The 19,934-nt window shown below is 35.0% G+C and overlaps 2 protein-coding genes across 2 annotated transcripts; one reads left to right on the forward strand and one right to left on the reverse strand.

Moving 5' to 3' along the window:
- Positions 1 to 414: 414 nt before the first annotated feature.
- On the forward strand, positions 415 to 2,093 carry LOC111909774 (uncharacterized). The gene is made up of 2 exons (XM_023905550.3): positions 415 to 1,057; positions 1,258 to 2,093. The coding sequence occupies exons 1-2, from the start codon at positions 525 to 527 to the stop codon at positions 1,718 to 1,720; spliced, it is 996 nt and encodes a 331-aa protein (XP_023761318.1). The 5' UTR covers positions 415 to 524; the 3' UTR covers positions 1,721 to 2,093.
- Positions 2,094 to 2,882: 789 nt separating this feature from the next.
- LOC111909775 (thioredoxin H2) lies at positions 2,883 to 3,697 on the reverse strand. The gene is made up of 3 exons (XM_023905551.3): positions 3,531 to 3,697; positions 3,316 to 3,438; positions 2,883 to 3,231 (listed from the first exon to the last, which is right to left on the reverse strand). Exons 1-3 carry the CDS (start codon positions 3,642 to 3,644, stop codon positions 3,100 to 3,102), a joined length of 369 nt encoding a protein of 122 aa, XP_023761319.1. The 5' UTR covers positions 3,645 to 3,697; the 3' UTR covers positions 2,883 to 3,099.
- Positions 3,698 to 19,934: the final 16,237 nt, after the last annotated feature.

Raw genomic sequence — 19,934 nt, forward strand, 5'->3', positions numbered from 1 at the left:
ATAACTTTAAAAACAATACTTAATCTGTTAAATATATATATAATAAATTGATATGAAACATTTGAAAATGAAATTGACCCAAATTCACATCTCGTTTCAAAATATATATATATATATATATATATATATATATATATATATATATATATATATATATATATATATATATATATATATATAATCCCATCGCACTAGTGATCTTGTCATAAAATTAATTTTAGAAAACTTTTGTTATTAAACTAAAAAAAAAGTGCTGTATTTATTTAACAGAATAAAATTTAGTAAAATCGTAGAAATTGAGGCGTACATGTAACTCTAACATAGCCCACCCTCACTGTCAAGAACACGTTAATTATTTAACGACCGGCCGACACGCCGTGATTTGTCCGTCTAATCGTTGCCACCTATACATTGTGATCCACATATCATATAGATATCACCGTTCATATTCATATATACATATACATACATACCCAAATTCTTCATTTTGTTCGAGAATTTTTGGGGGAAATCAAAATTAAATCATGGGTGTCGATTACTACAACATACTCAAAGTCAATCGCACAGTTAGCGATGAAGATTTGAAGAAAGCGTACAAGAAATTGGCCATGAAATGGCATCCTGACAAGAACATTGCTTCCACTGATGATAAAGTCGCTGAATCCAAGTTTAAGCAGATATCTGAGGCGTATTATGTCCTCAGCGACCCCAAAAAGCGTCAGATCTATGATTCATACGGGGAGGAAGGTCTCAAATCGGGCCAATTTGATGAATCGTCTCCTACTTATAGAGGCACAACCAAACCCACCTCGAGATTTAGGTTTGATCCGCGTGATGCAGATGAGATTTTCGCTGAATTTTTCTACGGATCTGATGCTGGCGGCGGCGGCGGTGGGAAGAAGAAGGGGAATCCAGCTGGAGTGTTGAAGAATTCTAATCAAAAGAGTGTGAGGAAAGCGGAGACGGTGGAGAATAAACTTAGTTGTAGTTTGGAGGAGCTTTATAAAGGTTCCAAACGTAAAATGCAGATTTCGAGAATTGTTCTTGATGATTCCGGGTATGGCCTTTTAATCCAACATACTTTTTCACCTCTCGCATCAAATTTAAGTTTAGGATTCCATTGATGAACATTTTTCTCAACTAATCCCTTGAAATTGTGTTTTTGCTACTGCATCTGCATTGCTGAATTCTTCTGTTTTCAGAAACGGAATTAGATCTCTTATTTCTAAAACATTAGTATTGGAGTTGCAATTGCAGCAAACCAGGGACTCTCGAAGAGATATTGCCGATACACATCAAACCAGGCTGGAAAAAAGGAACGAAGATCACATTCCCGGAAAAGGGCAACCAAGAACCCGGAGCTGCTCCCGGAGATCTTATCTTCGTTGTAGACGAGAAGCCTCATGACGTTTTCAAACGAGATGGAAACGATCTCGTCTTCACCAAACGAATCACACTCTTGGAAGCTCTCACCGGAAGAACAATCAAGGTGGTGACGTTGGACGGCAGACAGCTCATGATTCCGTTGACCGAAGTGATCAAACCAGGCCACGAGGAAGTGATTCAGAACGAAGGAATGCCAATTTCTAAAGAACCTGGTAAGAAAGGGAACCTGAGGATCAAGATCGATATCAAATTCCCTTCAAGGCTCACCGGAGACCAGAAATCAGATCTGAAAAGGGTGTTGGGTGGTGGCGGAGGAAGCAGAGTTGATGACTAATATCTGATCTGAAAACTGTGAGTACCTTACCTCTAACCGTTGACAATGGAAGCACTATCAAATGTACATAAATGGGTAACTTTGTTGGTATTATCAGAGAGATAATTGTGCATAGTAGAAATACTTTCAAGTCTTATTTGATCTTAAGCTAACTTAATAATCTCTATTATCTGTATATTGAATTTCTAAGTTTGGGGGGATTCAACACATTTTGTGTTCCAAGTTATCCCTGTTCTTTGTTTAACTAGTTTTTTATTGCCTACTAAAACCATTATTGATTGTTCTTCTTTATGCAAAATATGGAAATCTTGGCCTCATGTTGTATATAACGGTTTTATTGACTTGATGGAAATAAAAAACAATGTTTTTCTTCTGTTTCTATTTCTATTACTATGAGTATTAATTACAAAATTTTTTACCATAAGTAAATGTGAAATGCATTTATTATGAAGATTAATAACACAAGTTATAAAATCCCTTTATGGATTTCTTTTTAGATCATTTTTGGGTATTTTTGTCACAGGATTTTCACTTTATTGGTTGTTTGTGTATCTAATAAAGTTTTATATTGTATTCTCAAATTGTTCCAAGAGGTTTACGCATTAGGTTCTTTTGTTCCATTTTAGTAATATATTTGATTTTTTTTTTCAATTGGAAAATGTTACAATGAGATGATATATGGACTATGGTTGAATGTTGAGTTAGATTGGATTTGTGGTTAATGCTGATAAACTATCTAATTTTTTTAATTTATTGTAATGTAGTGTTTGTTGATGCTTGATACCATAAGTTTATAAATTAGCTTTTTAGAAAGCTATTTGAAATGACTTAAGTAGCTTTTAAAAAGTTATTTGAGATGTTTTATCAATAAGTTATAAGGGTTTTTCCATGAATTTTCCATATATACCATAACATGTTCATTTCCTTTACATCTTTATGTCAATTTTATAATTGTATTAGTTCTGTTACTTTATCAACTAGCTTGTTATATAAAGTTGGCTTTTTCATATAGTATTAGTATTAATCCCGATTTTATTATACCTTTAGATCTTCAATTATAAAGTTAGGTAAACCAAGTGCTTTTAGTTGATAAAAAAATTCATTCTAGAAGGTGTAATCATACTTGATTTATGTCTTCTCGATAATTCATACACATATTCCATACACAACAACAGTAACAATAAGTTTCTTATTACCAAAAAATCATCTTATACACATATTAATCAACACTCAAATACTTTTATTAATAGTCACACAATATATGTTGTCTAGAGAAATCACGACTCAAGAATGGAAGTACTTAAAAACTTTATTCAAACATTAAAATAGCGCAATCGTGATTTGTTGTATATCATTAACATTGAACACATGTATCGATTTCAAAACCTGTGTTTCTCAATCATCCTCTGAAGTTCATCTTTCTTAACCCCAACAATCCTTTCACGTTCTTTCCCTTTCTTCACCAATACAAACGTAGGCATCGCCTGTACTTCAAAATCCTTAGCGACATCCTGTTCATTCCAAAATCCTTCAAAAATTCAAAAACCCTAATCCTAATTTCAACAATCATAATCATCAGGAATTGAACAACTTACAGGTAACTCATCGACATCGATCTTGATAAACTCCACGTCTGAAAACTCAACTGCTAAATCATGAACAGCAGGTTCGATAAACTTACAAGGACCACACCAGGCTGCTGAGAAATCAATCACCATCTACAAGTTCCCATGGTATGTAGAATTTGAATCATCTTCTCAAAATATCATATAATCAACCATAGTCAGAAAATCATACTAAGGTTTCTTACCAGTTTGTTGGATGTTCTAGAGCTTTGAAATTGTGTGTTCCAGTTATCTAAAGAATGAACCGAAATTACTTTTCCATCGTCTGATCTTTGTTTTGTGGAAATCTGAGCTCCCATGGTTCTTGTTTCTTGAGTATAATTTGAGTTCTTCTAAACATATATATGTATGTGTGTGTATATATATACAGATTGGAAACTGAATTCAGGAGTGGGAGATCTGTTTTAGATCATAACATGGTATAGGATTCTTTTTTCTATTTGTAGTTGCTAATGAATTTGAACCGTTGGTTTTTAAACTAGTGAGAAGTACTTGGAAGCATAAAGGTTGTATGATCTTTTTTTAGTTGTACTCCATTTGTTCGTGTGCATCTATTCAAGGTAAGTGCTTAATGTGATAACTTATTTTTATGGACTAGAATAAGATTCTGGTTGTTAATTTCACGTGTACAAGTCCATGATTCATCATTAATTAAGGTAATCAATCAAACTACGTCGCATTTCGCTTTTGTTTTACTATTCATATTTTACTTGCTCCTCATTATGTGTCTCTATCTCTTTTGTAGATTCTCGGATTTGGAGACTCCTTTATTTATCTTTATGTCTTACTGCTCACGTTGATTTAGTCGCTACGTTTGCCTCTTTTTAGGTTTTGGGTTGCTCATGGTAGATATCAACTAAAAAAACTATCATAAGCAACTGGATTTTATGGTCACAAAATATCATTATTTCAATGATATTTTATGAACAAAAACAAATAGTTTGTTACCCATTTATGATATATTTATAATATATAAATAGAAATATTATAAATAAGTAAATGTGATAATTATTATGTTATATATTATATTGACATTAATTAATCATAGACATATAACATTATGTTCTAAATATAACTTTTTTATTTAACAAATATCATTTTATTAAAATAACATCTGATTCAAATTAACAATATACAAATAATTTGGTTATGACAATGTAATAATATATTTTATAAAGTTTTTAACACAAAAAGATGTAAATAACTAAGAAAGAAGCTAATAAATTGAAAGGTGTTTTAAGTTGCTCATCGTAGATATCAACTAAAAAAACTATCATAAGCAACGGGATTTTATGATCACAAAATATCATAATTTCAATGATATTTTATGAACAAAAATAAATAGTTCATTACCCATTTATGATCTTTTTTAGAACAATTGTATTTTGTAAAAATAAAAACAAATAGTGTGTTACTTTTTATGACATTAACCGTTCTCCATTCCTGAAATCTGATTCCCCTTGGGGGACCGAGGGCATAAGATTCTTTGTAACATTCTACTATTAGAATATTTACTATAATGTTTTGGGACCTAGGACATCGGATTCTTCCGAAGTTTTTTTTTTTTTTTTTTTTTTTTAATGTACCATTTTAGTATATTTTTTTTAGAACTCAAACGTGCAATAATCCCAGGGTTGGCATTACCTTGTGCGACACAAAGCAAGAGCTTAGGGGTCCCCATTCTAGTAATTCTAGTACAACTCAACAATTCCACGAGGCACAAGCGAGTAGCGACTAGTGACGATTTGATTTCCAGCTTTCCACAAAAAGCATTTGTTCTAATGTTCTTCAGTTCTTCCTTCTCGGATTCTACTGATCTCCTCCTGTCCCTCCAATCTCGATTCTTTATTGAAAACTGAAAGACTGAATCAGTGAAAGTCTAAAACGCAGCTAACAACAATAGCCTTCTCTATTCTTCCTTCTCAGTCCGTTCTCAGATTCTCTGATTCTCGATTGAGATTTGATGATTGTAAGAACACAAATATTTTATCTTTTTAGTTTTATGTTTCAAATACATTGTCTTTAAAAGTATAATCCATATTCTAATAAAAGAATAAGTTTATTCTCCTATTGACAAGTGTCATACTATTAGAACTCCTCATTAATATTATATGTCACATATCATGTCACTTGTCAACATATTAATTATCAATTTTAAATTTTAAATTTTTCACTCTAATTACATTAAATTAATAATTGATTCTCCATTTTAAATTTTAAAATTTTAACTTTTTCACTCTAATTATATTAAATTAATAAAAATAAAATAAAATTAATACAGATTATAATGTGATATAACATCATGTATTTATTTAAATCAACGATTATAATTTTATATAACTAAAAAAATATCTCTTAAGTAATAATTTATTTAAAATAATTGATTAGAAATTTTAATTTTTAATATGAAAGTTTAATTAATTTTATACGCGGGTTATAAACTAGTATAGAATATATAGATGATTGTTGTATCAAGCAGGGTAAGGTCGGCCATGGTATCACCATTCAATGATTCAAATTGTTGAAACTAATAAAAATTGTACATATGCATATTTCTTATATTTTTTTCCAGATATCACCATTCAAAAAGTTGAAACTGAGAAAAATACATTATTTTCGAGATCTCTGTAATATGTTTATCTATATACATATATGAATATAGATACAAATAGTATTTCACTTGAGTTGAAGATCATAATATAGAAAGAAAAGATGATGAATTTGAGATTAGATTAGAAAACACCGGTTTGAAATTAGAGAATTTGTTCATAGATTTCTAAATGTTTCGTTGACTTACAACTTTTTCATGTTTGTCATCCAGGGGCAGCTCAAGTGTTTGGGACGAATTTGAATTTTTAGATTTGAGTTTTCCATTTGACTCATTATGTCAAGCAGGTAAGCAGCATATATTTCCTTTAATCAATAATCATGTGTTAGGAAATACGAATCAGGATCCCAAGTTCAGATAAAGATAAGGGTTTATAACATTAAGTATAGTAAGGTGATGTTTGTTTTTTCTGAGACAAAATGTCTGCAGTCTGCGGACCACATCTGTAGACCTCTGCAGTAGAAGAGATGGACCAAACATCTGCAGTCTGAAAAAAGAAGACTGTTTGTTTTTTTTAACATTTGTGGGCTACTAAAATAAACTGAAATCTAAATAAATTGATTTTTTAAAACTTCAAAGTGATCTTTTAATATTTTTATGACTTTGTTATAAATAATTAACGAATCTAGATCAACTTTTATATATTATTGTATAAAAAATAAAAATAAAAATGGTATAAAGTAACGTATATATTTGATAAAAACCAACAACTTTAGTTGCAAAGTTATAACTAAACATTATAATTAGTGATCAAAGAATTTTATACATAAATGGATGGAAATAAACTTCGGTTTTTTCAATTAAATCCATTAAAAACGTACCATAAATATTTTCTCGAGAAATTGACAATACTTTATTAAATAATGTTTTAAAATTTGGCAAAAATATATAAAAATATATTATGATTTTTTTTCATATTTATATAAACAACTTCAACGACTATTATTGTAATAAATCTTTATTTATAAATTTGTCAAAAATATCATGTTTGTATCGTCGAACGTTTTTTTAAGTTTTGTAATTTTTTTTTTCAAATTGTTTATCATTAATAAAGTTACAAAAATTATAAATTAAAAAAACTTAAAAAAAAAAAAAGAAAGAAAGATATATATGTTTTTTTAGGCTAGAAGATGTCCGAAGATGTTAGAAGACTCTGATGCACATCTGCGCCAAGAAGAGGGCGCGCAAACATTTTTAGGTCTGCAGTTTTCAAAAAAACAAACAGTCTGCGAAGGCTAATGTTTGCGCGTGGTCTGCGCGGCGCAGACAGAAGAGGTCACGCAGATCTGCAAACAAAAAACAAACACTACCTAAATGTCAAAGGGCCCAAAATTTTGATTTTGCTTAGATCCCCCAAACTGGTTGAATCGACCCTGGAAAATCTTAGCAATCAATCAAAAAAGGTAAATGTGATTAAAGGTTTACCATTCAAGTTCAAATATGAATACTCTAGATAATGAAGAGTTTAACATTATATATAGATATGTTGTTGGGGATACATATCCAACATAAAAACAAAGAAACACAAGTGAGAGGAAAATAAATATTTTCGTGCTCAACAATACCAACACTCATTTATCGCTTTTGGGGAAGGTTTGAGATTCCAATGTTGGATAGATTGTAGTTTTTGTTGGTGATATTTATTTATTTATTTTTTTTGTTTTATGTTGATTCCATAGATGAACATCTTAGGTTGTTTATTCAAGTATATGAAGATCGTGCTACCTTTAATAAAGAAAACTCATGTGTTTGTATCTTGTTGATAGTGTTGATAAAGCTTCTAAAACCTACTTTGCATATTATTTTGTTGAAACTATGCTATCTTAAAAGTGATGCATATCATGTTGTGAGACTTTACTGCTTTGCAGTTTTTTTTTCCTTCAACATGTTTTATTTATTTTTAATTTTGAAATCAGCTTTTATTTAAGAGTTTTTAGAAGATAATCATCAATATTTTATGTAGGAAAAATTCCTAATTATGGATTTAGTATTGTGTTAGGATTCTTGTGATTTTATTATACAAAGATCTTTAGATGCAATTACAGTGTGTCTAATCATTCCTTCATTAGGTGATTCATATTGTCATTTTTCCACCGTCATTATCCTTCCATCCATTGTCGATAATTTAGAATAAAAGTGTCATTCATAATAGTTTTTCCCTTTTTTAGGTTTTCACTTTATATTTTATAACAAGTAGTATCAAAACTTGAAACATTCTGAAATCATTTAGCTTCGCTATAGTTAATTTTCCTTATCCCTTTCATACGGTTCATCATAATCGGCGTTTTCTCATCTTATCTCATCTTACACTTACCTTTAAGCTTAATAATTTATTCCATTGGACTTTCTAAGTCCTAGTCCAAATTTTTTATCCTTAAAATCTATTCCTATAACAGATTTTTTTCAATATATCCTACAATGTTGTAACTGTTGGATTAGTGTCTAAGGCTGTAACTATATTTGGTAAGTACTTGACCCGATTGTGCATGGTCCTTTTGGGTTGCCTTCACCATAGCAACTTGACAGAGTGATTTATATATAGAGAACATATATTATTATATTAATGCATTATAAGAATAATATGTTAAGGGAATAATAATATTAATTTGATTAATATAAGTCATAAATTAATTAGGAATTAATTTGGTGACTTAAAGAGATTAATTGAAGAAAGGGGTATAAACTGTCAAATGTGTGATAGTTGTATTTTGAGCTAAGAATCCTTATGGATATGGGTTGGACGATTTTAGGTATGTGGATAACCTAGAAATCGTCCAAGGCTTATCTAGGAGGGATATTGGATTGCTTTGAGGCTAAGTTATCCAATTAGGGTTTTAGGGTGAAACCCTAGGAGCTCACAATATAAATAGACCCTTGGGGTTGTGGAAATCGACACCTTTGTTATTGGAGTAACCCTAGAGCCGATTTCCCTCTTCCTTACCTCTCTCAAATCATCTTCTTGCTAGTTGGTGTTTGTAAGCCATTAGAGGAGTGACAATTGTGACTCTAAGCTCCAAAGAAGAAGAAGGTTTCAAGCAAGTAACTCAAGGTACAATTCTAGATCTGTTTTCATATGTTTTGATTGTTAGTTTACATTAGATCTAGCCATGAAAGTCTTGGATATATTGCATGTTCAATTAGAGAAACCTAGATCCAAGCAATTAGGGTTTGCATGTGCACATTATGGCTCAAACCCATCAGTGGTATCAGAGCTTTGATTGATTTCTATTGAATTGATGCATTGGTTAATTGCTTGTTACTTGAAAAATTCGATTTTTAGTCTTCTGCCTGATGAACTCGGCGACTAGCTTCAACTCGGCGAGTCCAAAGCTTGACTCGGCGAGTCCCAACGTCAGACAGAGGATAATTCAGGATTTTATTGTGTTTTGTCTTGGATTGATACCTAAATCGTTTTATTAAGTATAAATATGAATTTTAACCTAATTTAATGATTATCCTTGACATAATAATAGATAATTTCAAATCTTGTGAATATTAATTATTTATATGATAAATATGGACTATTTAAGATTATTTGGTAATTATCTAATGACTAAAATTGGATTAGGTCAAATATAGATAATTATGAAATTAATTGTTTAATTTGAATTATTTGTTATTTTGTCTCTGTTGTTTTGAAAAGTTCAATATTTATCCCGATAGTTTTGAAATTTGAATTTTGTGATTAATAGTTTAATTTAGAAGAATTTAAATTTCAACCCTTAGAATTTTACAAGTTTAAAATTCAACCATGTACTATTATATTATTAAGAGCTTAATAAATATATAAGTAAAATTAAAATGCTAGTCTTACCGTTAGTAGGCCTCATTCACAAAGCCGGTCTATAAGGTGGGTATAAGGTTGTTGCCTATAAAATGACGCTTAATGGGTGTACACTCACACCCACCACTTGCTTGACTGGTGGAGGGTCGTTAGCCGAACGGGTAGGATAGGGCAACTCTCTCCCCTCATTAATAAGTATAATGAATCTATAAAGTAACTAACCTATTTTATAAAATTCCCAATCTTAGCTACTTTAGGAAAAGTGAATTGATGCAATCCCATGAAATTGCACTTTGCACCCTTGCTAAGAAGTTAGTGGAGCGTGTGTGGTTTACCGGCACACTAATTGGTTCTAAGCAAAGGTGAAAAAGGGTGATTCATTGTTTATCATAGTTCGATGGAGCGTGTGTGGTTTACCGTCACATCGAATGGGTGATTGTAACAATGAAGGCACCGTGTAGATTTGCATGGTTATTCACACCCGCTTTGTGATCCTCGGCATCCCAGTCACAAACTAGAGGGGCATATCGAGATTTAAACATACCATTGAAAAGTTCAATGAATCTCAAAATCTAGGAATTCTCAATAAAACTTAAGGTTATGTTTTCAAGGTGAAGAATTAGTGAATCGTCATTCACTTACCTCCAAATTATTTGCGTGTTGGATTACGGCATCCCTTTTCTAATATGTAAATAATGTTGTTGGGTCCTAGCCCTAATTTTTCATTTTGGGTTTTTAATTAGGGATCCAATTCTAATCAAACTTTGTCCTTTCTAATTGTAGATGTCGAACGCAAACAACGTTGCTGCTAACTCATTCACGTTAATGAGTCTTTGCCAAAAGGTGACCTTCGATGGTACGAACTTTAGCGAATGGATAAGATACATTCGCACCATTGCACGTTACGAGGACAAAGAGTATGTCCTCGACGAAAAGCTCGAGAAGGTCAACCCGGAAATCGCTACTCCCGAAGAGATGGCTGTCTTTGAGACACATGAACGTGATGCAACGAAAGTCCATTACATCATGATAGCCACTATGAACCAAGAATTCCAAAAGTCCTATGAGGACATGTATCCCTATGAAATGCATCAAGACTTGATGGAGAGGTACCACCAAAGCACGAGGCAAGAGCACTACGAGATCATCACCAACATGATCACCACCAAGATGGGAAGTGGAGAATCGTTAACCGTGCACTTGCAAAAGATGCAAAGATATGTTGATCGTCTTCGCAAGTTAAATGTTAACTTTGGGGAGGATTTGGCAATTGACATTGTTCTTCACTCCTTGCCTGCATGCTACAACCAATTTAGGATGACCTACCACATGAACAAGGAAGAGGTCACCCTAAGCAAACTCCAAGGACTCCTAAGGACTGCTGAGAGCAACCTAAAGGATAAGTCTGTTGCACCAACTCCCGCACCAACCGCTGCTCCTGTTTTGGCTGTAGGGCAGGGAAGGGGTAAGAAGAGGAAGGCTCCGTCAAAGAGCCACCGTAAGGGAAAGTCCCAATATGGTTCCTCTTCTAGTGGGACCAAGGTTGATCCTGCTAAGCCCAACCCTAACCCGAAGGAGGCAGAGTGCCATCATTGCCACAAAATAGGGCATTGGAAGAAAAGCTGCCCGTAATATCTGCAAGCCATCAAGGATGGAAAGATCAAGTCATCTTTTGCAGGTATATACACAATTAAATCTAATCATTCATCTCATACTATTTCTTGGGTTCTTGATACAGGATGTGGTTACCACATTTGTTCTGATTTGCAGGGACTAAGAAGAGATAGAGATGTGGAGCAAGGAAGAATAAATCTAATCATGGGAAACAGAAGATCGTCGCCTGTCACCAAGATTGGAGTGTATTCTTTAGTGCTTAGTAATGGATTAGGTTTAGATTTAAATAATTGTTGCTACTCGCCAGATATGGCAAGAAACATCATTTCATTTCATGGTTTGTTTAGACAAGGATTTAGATATTCGTTTAATAATATGAATGGTTCTATATGCTTATCTAAATGGTGTTTTATACTTTGAAGCAATGCCTTGTAATGGAATTTATGAAACTGTTATGGCTGTAGATAACCTAGGAAATGATGTGTTGTGTATGGATTCTTCCAATAGTATGAATAAAGCATCTTTGTGGCATTGTCGTCTTGGACATGTCAACAAGAAACGCATAGCCCAACTCCAAAAGAATGGAGTGTTGGAGTCATTCGACCTTAGGAAAGATGACACGTGCGAATCTTGTTTGCTTGGAAAGATGACCAAGTCACCCTTCACTGGCACTTGTGAGAGGGGTGAGGGTTTATTGGATCTCATACATACTGATGTATGTGGGGCCTTTAGATCTACCACAAAGAATGGGAACCGCTTCTATGTGACTTTTACCGATGATTATAGTAGATATGGGTATATCTACTTAATCAAGCACAAGTCAGAAACGTTTGAAAAGTTCAAAGAATTCAAAAATGAAGTGGAGAATCAATTGGGCAGGAAAATCAAGATGCTTCGATCTGATCGAGGAGGAGAGTACCTAAGTCTTGAATTCCACGACTATCTCAAGTAATGCGGAATAGTTTCCCAATTGACACCACCTAGGACACCGCAGTTGAATGGTGTGGCAGAAAGGCGCAATCGAACCTTGTTAGACATGGTTCGTTCTATGATGAGTCGTGCTTCACTACCTATCTCATTTTGGGGGTATGCCTTAGAGACTGCCACCCATATCCTTAACCGAGTCCCTACAAAGAAGGTTGCCAAAACACCTCACGAGATGTGGACATGGAAAGCTCCCTCATTAGCACACATCAAGGTTTGGGGTTGTGAAGTTTTCGTAAGACGAGAGACTCACGACAAGCTTGAACCTCGTAGTGAGCAATGTATTTTCATCGGCTACCCACAGAAATCCTTTGGATATCTCTTCTATAGACCGAGTGACAATGTTGTCTTCGTTGCGAGGAGAGGGGTTTTCCGAGAGCGAGAACTCATAATCCAAGGAGACGGTGGGAGGCAAGTCGATCTTGAAGAGATTCAAGAGTCGAGCGATGAAGGAACCTCTAACGCTAGCGCTCAACCCGAGGAGGAAACTTCGGTTGAACCCATTGACCAATCCTTACCTCTTAGACATTCCGAAAGAGTTAGAGTTCAACCCCAGTTATATGGCTTTCATATTACTACCGAAGGGGACACGTATATTAGTGACACTACACTAGTAAACCTAGATGAACCTAACAACTATAAGGAAGCCATGGCAGGCCTGGACTCTGCTAAATGGAAAGAGGCAATGGACAGCGAGATTCAGTCCATGTATGACAACCAAGTTTGGAATTTGGTTGACAATGTGCCCGGACGTAAGATGGTTGGGTGCAAATGGATCTTAAAGAAGAAGACCGACGTGGATGGTAATGTGCACACGTATAAGGCACGATTAGTGGCGAAGGGCTTTACTCAAACTCCCGGAGTTGACTATGATGAGACCTTCTCACCAGTTGCTAAGATAAAATCTATTAGGGTGATGCTAGCCATTGCCGCATTTCATGATTATGAGATATGGCAAATGGATGTCAAAACCGCTTTCCTTAATGGGAAGTTGGCTAAGGATGTTTACATGGCTCAGCCAGAGGGTTTTGTCGATCCGAAGCATCCCAGTAGAGTGTGCAAGCTTGAGAAGTCCATTTATGGACTTAAGAAAGCATCTCGCAGATGGAATCTTTGCTTTGATGAGAAAGTCAAAGAGTTTGGATTTGTACGAAGCGAAGACGAATCATGTGTATATGCCAAAGCCAGTGGGAGCATAGTTAGATTTTTCGTTTTGTATGTCGATGACATACTGCTCATAGGAAACGACATCCCGACTCTGCAGGAGGTAAAGTCCTGGCTCGGGAAGTGCTTCGCTATGAAGGACCTCGGAGAGGCTTCCTATATATTGGGAATAAGGATAGTGAGAGAAAGAAGTAAGAGACTAATAGGACTTAGTCAGAATACTTACTTAGATAAGGTACTAAAACGTTTTAGTCTGGAAAACTCGAAGAAGGGAGAACTACCGATACAAAGTTCAGTAAGACTCAAAGTCCGAGTACCGAAGCCGAGATAGATGATATGAGCCGAGTACCTTACGCTTCCGCAGTTGGCTCAATCATGTATGCTATGACTTGTTGTGACATCCCCAAAATCACGGCCAGAAAAGACCGATTTCATTTATGCTTTTTAAAATAATTTCAGAGTAAATCCTTTTGATTTAAAAGAGTTGCGGAATTTGTTCCCAAAACAAAACATGATAAAATAATATTTATCAAAGCATTTCATCAAGAGATGCATTTTCATTATATAATCAAAACTCGGGATGTCATGTTCCGATACAGACCATAAAGCATAAACGATAACATTACAAGTCATTCAACAAATATATACATATACAGACTTGTAAACAAAACAACTCGATGATTCATCCATCTTACGCCCTTGCGCCACTTCCTGTAATACAAATAAAACTTAGTGGGTAAGGCTTGAGAGCCTGGTGAGCATATAGGGTTTTCAACCCACAATAAAATAATTATATTTAATTTCACCAACCAATCACTATCCCGATTACCCATTCCCGTTATCCTCACTTTACGTCCCTAAAACAACATCTATCTCAAGGGACCTAATCTAGGATTTTCATCGGGACGGACATTACTGCTAAGGGGTTTCCTCAACAATAGATATCCTAAAGGCAACCATGAGGGGGATAGAGTACACCGGTGAACACATCGTTCACAACACCTACAGGTTATGAACCTGCTAGCGTTCCACAGGACTGTCTAGAAAGAGTCTGTGGTCGTTATCCATACTCCGCTGAATAACTAGATCAACAACAACAACATCGAGGCCTCTCATCTGTTTATTACACACCAACTATCTACCCATGTTCTACCCAACATATTAGTAGATAAAAATATATATTCTCATACATAGTTTAAAACCTGTATATCATTTTCATTCAATACATATTCCACATAACAGATGAGGCACACGCACATAACACGTATTTCATAGAAAATAAATCAGATCTATGAGATAGAAGAAAGTGAATATACATTCACACATATAACAACAAAATATACACATAACACGTATTTTATATAAAATACTTCATAATTATGCGTTAGAAGAAAGTAACTACACACTCACACGTATAAACAGCAATATGAGATCCGGGGTGTCGGGATGGCTTCGGGGGTTTACGCGCAGAGCTTCGGCACAAAAACGAGGAGAAATGAGCAAATAAGCTCGGAACCCTCACATCCTATTTATAGGAGGCTGGAGCCTCGGAGTACGTGGGGCGTACTCGTCCGAAATCGTCATTGCGTTCGTCATCCGAAGAACTCGATTGCGAAGGTCGTCATGCTTCGCTGTACGCGGGGCGTACTTCGGATATGCCCGGTGACTCCCCTTCGGATAATACCGGGTTTAATAATTAAATTTAAATATTAATTATTTAATAAACTTTGAAAATTCATATCTTTTTCATACGAACTCCGTTTTCGACGTTCTTTACATCCACGCGAAGGTGAGACTACGCTCTACAACTTTCGTTTAGACTTCGTCGGCTAATTTTGACTTTATTTTTATTACTTATTTTTAATAGGCCGGGACAGAAAAACTTCGTTATAAATTCATAACTTATTCGTTTGACGTCCGTTCTCGCCTAACTTTTCATTGCTTCGATACCAACAACGAGATCTTCGATTCTCGTTTAGATTGTTTCGGCTAAAAACCGCTCGATCTCAAATCGAGTATTTCAGGCTGCATACCGCTAAGCCGAAACTTCGATAAATCATAACTTCCTCATACGAAGTCAGATTTGGGCGTTCTATATATATTCGGAAACCTCATTTCAACTACTACAACATTATCCAAAGATATCAAGTTTATTTTACACTTAAATTTTGACGCTTATTTTTATTCTTAATTAATCAAACCACATAATTAAGCAATTAAGCACAAAACACATAATACTCAAATAATATACTTCTATTATTTCAAAACGGGTTAGAAAGGTTAACCTAGACTGTTATATCAATATTAATGACAGGCCCAGAAACACAGGCGTTACACTTGTACTCGCCTGATGTGGCCTTTGCTTTGAGCATGGTCAGTAGATATCAAGGGAATCCTGGAAGAGCGCATTGGATTGCGGTCAAGAACATCCTTAAGTACCTTCGGAGGACCAAGGAATGGTTTCTAGTTCTCGGAGGGAGTGATGACTTAAAGGTGCGAGGGTATAGTGACGCCAGTTTCCAGACCGACAGGGACAACTACCGTTCGCAGTCAGGATGGGTATTTACCCTTAATGGAGGAGCGGTAACTTGGAAAAGTTCCAAATAGGAAGTTGTAGCTGATTCAACGTGCGAATCAGTGTACATTGCAGCGAGCGAAGCGTCAAAAGAGGCAATATGGTTGAAGAACTTCATTGGCGATCTTGGAGTTGTGCCTGCTATAAAGGATCCCATGGAAATTTTCTATGATAATGAAGGAGCGGTTTCCTTGACCAAGGAACCGAGGGATCATGGTAGATCTCGGCATATCAACAGAAAATATCACTTTATTAGACATCGAGTAGAAGAAGGACACCTCGTGGTTAAGAGGATATCATCAGAAGATAACCCAGCAGATCAGCTTACGAAGGGACTGAGCAGAGTTAAGCACTTGCAGCATGCTAGGAGTATTGGGTTGAAAGATGATATTAGTTTAGATTAGATAGTTTTAGAAACATGTAATAGATAAATGTAATTGACATTTGATGATTAAATAAAAGAGTATTGTTTATAAGTAAAGTTACTATCTTATGTTAATTGTTTAGCTATTGTTTCACTTTGCGTGTTTTGACTTCCTGAATAATTAAGTTGTTAAGAATAATCAAATTATTCGAATGGTCCACAATCGTTCATATGTTGGAAGTAGGTATGAATGAAGATTGTCATGAATTGGTGTGTAGATTGTGTAAATGGTATTAGACATTGCAAAGGTTTGCTGCAACGTTCATGAGTGCTTATGAACAAGTTTTGAGCATTGGAATAAACCCACACTTGGTGGAATCACTTTGAGGTGATCGCAAGACGATAATATCATATGGTCTTAAAACATAGATACATGGTTTATTATTTACTAATTGGTTGTACATTGATAATGCGAAACCGCATCAGTAAATTGATGTCATAAAACGCATTGTTGTGTATAGTTGATTAGTCGATAAGTAGATGCATATAAGTCGAGGTTTATCTGTTACTTTTATCCTAAGAGGGTAAAAACGATATCACGGCCGCTCGATGATTTGATTTGACTTATGTGTCGGGCCCGGTCAGGACTGAATTGATGTGTTCAATTAAGTTCTATGTCAAATAAATCTGAGATCGAGAAAAATAGTTGCTGAACAATAAGTATGACAATGTTTCATGAAATTGTCTGCACGATATCAAAACAGAGGACTGTACGATCCCTTATCTAAAGGATAGGTTATTGATAAGATCAGAGTTGACAGCATCTTTGAGAGCTACGATTGCTGATCAGATTGTATTTGCATTTATAGTTACTAGACTTATCCAAGTGGGAGACTGTTGGATTAGTGTCTAAGGCTGTAACTATATTTGGTAAGTACTTGACCCGATTGTGCATGGTCCTTTTGGGTTGCCTTCACCATAGCAACTTGACAGGGTGACTTATATAGAGAGAAGAGATATTATTATATTAATGTATTATAAGAATAATATGTTAAAGGAATAATAATATTAATTTGATTAATATAAGTCATAAATTAATTAGGAATTAATTTGGTGACTTAAAGAGATTAATTGAAGAAATGGGTATAAACTGTCAAATGTGTGATAGTTGTATTTTGAGCTAAGAATCCTTATGGATATGGGTTGGGCGATTTTAGGGATGTGGATAACCTAGAAATCATCCAAGGCTTATCTAGGAGGGATATTGGATTGCTTTGAGGCTAAGTTATCCAATTAGGGTTTTAGGGTGAAACCCTAGGAGCTCACAGTATAAATAGACCCTTGGGGTTGTGGAAATCGACACCTTTGTTATTGGAGTAACCCTAGAGCCGATTTCCCTCTTCCTTACCTCTCTCAAATCATCTTCTTGCTAGTTGGTGTTTGTAAGCCATTAGAGGAGTGACAATTGTGACTCTAAGCTCCAAAGAAGAAGAAGGTTTCAAGCAAGTAACTCAAGGTACAATTCTAAATCTGTTTTCATATGTTTTGATTGGTAGTTTACATTAGATCTAGCCATGAATGTCTTGGATATATTGCATGTTCAATTAGAGAAACCTAGATCCAAGCAATTAGGGTTTGCATGTGCACATAGGAAAGTTCTTATGGCTCAAACCCATCAGTAACATCCTTTTTCGAGAGAATCTTAACTTGAAGATTCGGGTTGTAATTGATCTGTCTCGGGTCTTAAAGGATCGAGTTTGGATCAAAAGGAATAAGGTTCTTGGGATTAGTATTAAGAGTTTGGGCTTAGGGTGATATTGGGCTTAAATCAGATTTTGGGTTTGCTAGCCCAAGTGTAGCACGACGTGGGACGTTGCTTAATAAAGAATATGTTTTAATTGGTGACAACGACGTGGCAAGAGAATAGCCACGACGTAATGAACGTTGCAACCCAAGCCCATGGAATTCAGAGTTTCTTCAATATTTAAAGGCTTAAACTCAAGGATTAGGTAATCCTCTTCAGCCTCCAACCTTCCAACACGAAACCCTAGCCTCCATCCATGATTGAGCACATGTTGTTTGAATTTTGGTGAAGCTTGACGAAAGAGGAACCCCATTTTGGTGCAAGGAAGCAAGGAGCTAGCTTGAATCCATCATCTTATTCAGATTTTTGAGTTATTTGAAGTATAAAGTTCATACCTTGACCTTGTTCTTCTAGATGCAAGTTTGAGCTTAAATTGGATGAATGGATGCTCTTAGAGTTTAAGGAACTCCAAACCTTGCTATGTCACCCTAATGGTCATTATGCTTATGATGAGTAAGAAAAAGAGCCATGTTTGGAATTACCTTAAGTCCATGCACAAGGACTTGACCTTTGGGGGACTTAATGGACTTAGGGTTGTAGATCTTGCTTTGTGGTGATTTCCTAATGGATAAAATTGGAAACTTTATCCATTAAGTTATTGAGAAGAATAGATATGAAGTTTTGAGCCTTAATCTGAACGGATTAAGTGTTTAATGAAAAAAATGGCTTCTGACCTAAAACCAAGACGTAGCCAAGAGCTTGCCATGATGTGGTGGCATGCTGCAATTCAACCATTTTGTCCTGACTTGGCCACGACATGGCCGAGAGCTTGGCACAACGTGGTAGTTGTTGACTTGTTGATCATTGACTTTTGTTAATCGTTGACTATTGAATTATGACTATTTTAACTGTGGGTCAAACTTCAAGGATTTTGGTTGTTGATTGAGGATTGATCTTTATTTAGGTTTTTTGGTTTGCGGGTCAAATCAGTGCGAGGAGTTGAGAGTGTTGTTGTGCTTCATGAGGTATTCGATTCAGGTGAGTTTCCTCATTATACTACGTGTTGCAGTGTATATCCTTGCATGATAGGATATAAAGGAGTAGTGATATGCTGGTTAGAGTATCATTAGGATTGGTAATCATTGTAGTAAATATCATACGGGTTGTATGTATTCATGTAAGATAACATACAGGCTATTGATCTAGACTTTCCTGTTTGTTCCTTGTTTGGTTGTGAGGAGTTGAGGAGGTTGTTTGTGTACGGTAGGCCAAGATACTCAGGCGGGCCAACTTATGTTGAAGCCCAAGGGTGGACCAGTCCACGACTGAAGGTCGATGTGTATATGCTAGTATGTATATTGTGGCGTATAATATTTTGGGAAACTCACTAAGCTTTGACTTACACTTGTGGATTAAATGTTTTTCAGCTACTTTTGATGATCGCGGGAAGGCGGAGACGTGAGTGTATACTCATCAGCAACATTGGTATTCCGCATTTATTATGATGCTCTGATTTTTATATAATTTGTAATTTGAACAAATGAGTTTTCTTAACTTGTGTTTTATGAAAATGGTGTTTTATCTCAATTATGAATAAAAATTTTGTTGTAAAAATGGGACATTACAAGTTTTGTTAGTACCCCTAGTCTATGTTTTTATATGAGATTATTAGAAAGAAAAAAAAAAAAAAAA

The sequence above is a fragment of the Lactuca sativa genome, chromosome 4, assembly GCF_002870075.4.
Source record: "Lactuca sativa cultivar Salinas chromosome 4, Lsat_Salinas_v11, whole genome shotgun sequence".
NCBI classification, from domain to species: Eukaryota; Viridiplantae; Streptophyta; class Magnoliopsida; order Asterales; family Asteraceae; genus Lactuca; species Lactuca sativa.